General features: G+C 45.6%; 1 protein-coding gene across 1 annotated transcript; it reads left to right on the top strand.

Moving 5' to 3' along the window:
* The first annotated feature begins 1,237 nt into the window (after positions 1 to 1,237).
* On the top strand, positions 1,238 to 4,018 carry LOC138300638 (transcription factor HES-5-like). The gene is made up of 3 exons (XM_069240250.1): positions 1,238 to 1,353; positions 1,602 to 1,782; positions 2,266 to 4,018. Exons 1-3 carry the CDS (start codon positions 1,291 to 1,293, stop codon positions 2,484 to 2,486), a joined length of 465 nt encoding a protein of 154 aa, XP_069096351.1. The 5' UTR covers positions 1,238 to 1,290; the 3' UTR covers positions 2,487 to 4,018.
* Positions 4,019 to 4,285: the final 267 nt, after the last annotated feature.

The raw sequence follows: 4,285 nt of genomic DNA on the forward strand, positions 1-4,285 counted from the left end.
GCCTCACCTTTGTCCTGGACCCTGGGTCTGCTAGAAGGACTGTGATATGACGCTGGGCTGGGGCCGGAGACTCTCAGCGGTTCCCACACTGTCGCCCATTCATCCCATTCAGAGGATACAATAGAAGTGTGTCACACCAAAGGCCCCGGCTCCAGGGAATCTGACCCTCCCCTGGGGTAATCTGCAGCCGCCATCTGGGGAGCAGCCAGTGGCAGGGGGAGGACTCAGTGCGCTGGTCCTGTCAGGACCCGATAACGGAGGGGCTGGCACTGGTGCTTTCTCATTTCAGACAGGGCTATAAACATCCGCAAAATACATAGCGGTCTCTAAATATTTAAAAAAGGAAACGTAAAACAGAATCCCATGCGTAAATCTTCACATATTATGACGAAGCGACGCCGAGGGGGGCGTGTTAAGACCAAGTTAGACGTGGAGAAAGCACGACAAGATGTTTACAGGTTCAGGTGACACCTGGGGTGCACGTGAGGCTTTGTAAACATTGTAAGAGGCACCTGCCATGGACTGGACAAGGACCTGCTACATTACATCAGTGAAGAATACGCCACATGAGTGCTTTACCTGCCTGACTGAATCTAGTGCTGCAGCCAGTGTGGGCGCTTTCAGCTCTGGACAGTTCCACGCAGGCGCTAGGGCAGTGCATTTGTTACACACGTCATCGGCTGACGCTTCTTTATTTTACCTCACGCTCAAATACGCAGCAGGTTGAACTTTCCCGCCAGGATAGGGCGAGTCACGAATTCACGACTGACAACAGCATTTCCTGACTTTTACTAATGACTGTTGGAAATAGTTTACAAACCAGGGAACCCTTCACTGTAAGTGCTTTTCGTACTGTATACTTTCGACAGAACTGAGTAAAAATGTACTTTCACTAAAGTGATAAACATTAAGATGCCCAGTCTTGGGCCCCGCTCATTCTTGCCCTTTCAAGACTACCGCCACACCCACTGGTACTTAATACTGTCACACCGATTAGCTTCTGGCAGATGCCTGAGCCATATCACTTTAATGGGGCAGCTCTTTCCCACACTCTGATTCTTTGTGTCGGGTCCCAGATGCCCCCCCTCCCTCCCTGTACCGTGCCACACTTCTATTGTCCCCGCTGCGCTCTGATTGGCTGCTGAGTGTGGGAACCTCTCTCCAGCCCCAGACCCACACATTTCCCTGCAGGCGGAGGGGGATAAATAGGGCAGGAGGGCGCGAGCTCTTCAGATACAGATCACTGTGGGTTCACTGCAGAGACCCTGCTCTTCACCCAGACCGGGCAAGATGGCGCCTTCCAGCACCTTGAGGGCATATGAAGAGGAGCGCGAGGGGAGAGATATTAGAAAGGTAAGAATCTGGAAGCTCTATGTAATCATATTTTTGGTATATAAACATAATACGAACTTTAAAGAGCTATTCATACCTCATGGTGTACATAATTTTTACCATTACCTTCGTTCTGTATAAAATTATTTAGTTTAGCACTTGTATTATAAGGTTATAAATATATTCTCTGCTGGTGCCTTTTAACAAGTGTTAAACACGTTTACAACTTTCTTCAAATACAATAACAAATCCTTATGTTATCTCTGCAGCTGAGGAAGCCAGTGGTGGAGAAACTGAGGAGAGGTCGCATCAACAGCAGCATTGAGCAGCTAAGGATGTTACTGCGGAGAGAGTTTGAGGAACAGGAACTTCCGCCCAAAGCCGAGAAAGCGGATATCCTGGAAATGGCCGTGAGATACCTGGCCGAGCGGATGCAGACACCAGCACCAGGTGAGAGCTCGTGAAATGAATTTGCTGTTTTATGGAATAAAGTGTGAAGTCTGGGTACGGACAGGTGGGTGTGGCGAAAGTGGTGTGGGCCACGAGTGGGTGATGCAGTTTCTAGTCAGTGAAGGGTTACAACCCCAGTGGGTGCACTTTGCAGTTATGTGCTTGTCTGCGTGTGTGGGGTGGGGAGAGAGGTCGGCTGGGGTTAGTTCATCACTGTCCAGAGGTTTAACTAGTGATAGTAGCATTGGGGTGGTACTCGGGGCTGGCATATGACATTTAAATATCTCCATTACCGCCCAGTGCCATTTTACTTAAAGTAAACTCATGTTTTAAAGACGAGAGACTCGGCTCTACCTGTAAACCACCTGCAGCAACCAGAGGAAAACAAAAACCATCTAGAGGGCTTTAATAGAGAGCATGATCTGTGTGTTCACTTCACGATGTGAAAATGTACAAGCATTAACCCCTCCTCTCTCCCTGCAGCCGTGGCCTCCAGTGAAGGTTACTCCAGGTGCCTCCAGGACTCTCTGCACTTCCTCTCCCTCCACGGAGCCCCCACAGAGACCCGGATGAAGCTGCTGCGGGCCCTCCATAGACCTGCGGCTGCAGCAAAGGCTGTGTGTCCTTCTCGGCCTCCGTCCTGTCCCAGCAGCACTAAAGAGCCCGCCCAGGACAGCCCCAGAGCCCCGTGGAGACCCTGGTAATGCGGGGACTGCGGCCTGGACTTTTCTTCGGACTTCTTTAGAGGCCTCGGTCCTCTCTGAGGGGAGAATATTCATTCTGGTGCCTGGAGCCGGCCCTGCTGTGCAGGGGGGCGTTTACAGGATGGACAATGTGAATATTATATGCTCGCAGGAGGGGCAGTATTTCAATAGTACATCCATACAGGGTGAGCAAAGTGTCAATGCTATACCCTCCTAAAATGGACAGTGTGTGAATATTATATCCACACAGTGTGAGCAGCGTGACTATTTCATCCGCATAGGGTGGGGGGGGGGGGTGTAATTATTATGTCCATGTTAACAGTGGACAGTGAGAATACTATATACCCTCTTAGGATGGACAGTATATGACTATAATATCCCCATTGAATGGGCAACGCAGCTATTAAATCCTCATCGGATGGACAATGTGTATATATTATATCCGTGTCGGATGGACAGTGTTTGTTAAATCTGTACTCAAGATGGACACTGTGAAGGTTATACCTGTTTAGGATAAGTGTTGGCTGAATACAATTTAGACTACACAGTATGTAAATATTGTGTGAACATGAATTTGTTAAGCATGGACAGTATATGTAATCATTTTTAATATATAAATTTGTTGAAGGGAATGAACTAAAGTCATTAATAAGAGGTGCCTTCAATTTCGAAATATTTTTAACAGTTTTTTGCAAGAAACTCAGATTGTTTGGAGTGACGACGGCTCCTCGCCTCTTTTGTATCAATTTTGATATGTAGTATTTCCTATTGGAAATTATCCTAAAAGCGTACTGCCTTCTGTGTAGGCAAAGTATGCTTCTGTGCTTTCAGAAATATCTGAATGGTCTCTGATAAGAGATGTATTTTAGACTTTTCTCACAAAATGCACATTAATTGCCTTTTAACTATCAATGTTGATATATCTGTATTTTCAATTGGAAATTCTTCAGTTGAAAACCCCTGCCTTCTGTGAAGGTAAAGTGTGTTTCTGTTCTTTTGGAGATTTGTGGATTATCTCTGAAAAGTGTATGTGACAATGTGCACATTAATTCTGTTTCCTCCAAAGTGTAAGCTTCATTGTTGGTGTAAGGAAAGGAGTAATAGTTATAATTACTGCTGAGTCTCCATTTTAGAATACGTCTTGGCGCTATTTGTGTAAATTACACAATATTGTGTTCTCTTTTATAAAGATGTTCAGTTTGGTGATCTCCCTGCCATAGATTTGTATCTCAGTGACTGAGAATGTTCTACTTCCGGGACTTCTACAATATTTGTGGGCTGCGATTATCAGTAGAAACTCATTCAGTTACAGAATGAAACACAGGATTTAGCTCCTGTGATGAAGTTATTCACTGTATCAGATGTAAGAATGGCGTGTGAGTATCCTCTTGTCTCAGCTGTGACATTTCATGTGACATTGTGTATCTGTCACATGATTCTACACTTTTCCTGCTTTATGAAGGGACTTCAGTCGAGATGTGAACTTGTTCAAATAAAAATGCAGAACTCAATAAAATGGAATTAAACCCCAATTGTTGCTCCTTCTGTTTTTCTTTCGATGGCTGAACGTTGCTCTGAAGAAAGATGTTTCCATCGTAGACGACAAGGGCCGGGGCATTGTCAGCGTTTCTCTTACCACAGTTGGAAGGGAAACTGCTCATTGCAGCTGGGACAACAATTCACAGATGTTGTGCAGTTGTGAGATTTATGACCCAATTATTAGTACAGGATTTATTTTCAAGACGTATCACTAGCGGTCAGATTACGATGGAGTAAACAGAACACTCTGCAGTAAATAT

The sequence above is a fragment of the Pleurodeles waltl genome, chromosome 6 (genome assembly GCF_031143425.1).
Source record: "Pleurodeles waltl isolate 20211129_DDA chromosome 6, aPleWal1.hap1.20221129, whole genome shotgun sequence".
Taxonomy (NCBI): domain Eukaryota; kingdom Metazoa; phylum Chordata; class Amphibia; order Caudata; family Salamandridae; genus Pleurodeles; species Pleurodeles waltl.

Bases quoted from the DNA above. Each gene is read 5' to 3' on its own strand.
- LOC138300638 (XM_069240250.1), top strand. From the start codon at position 1,291: ATGGCGCCTTCCAGCACCTTGAGGGCATATGAAGAGGAGCGCGAGGGG. The intron at 1,354-1,601 runs GTAAGAATCTGG...TTATCTCTGCAG, and splicing joins AGGGGAGAGATATTAGAAAG to CTGAGGAAGCCAGTGGTGGA. The intron at 1,783-2,265 runs GTGAGAGCTCGT...CTCTCCCTGCAG, and splicing joins GATGCAGACACCAGCACCAG to CCGTGGCCTCCAGTGAAGGT.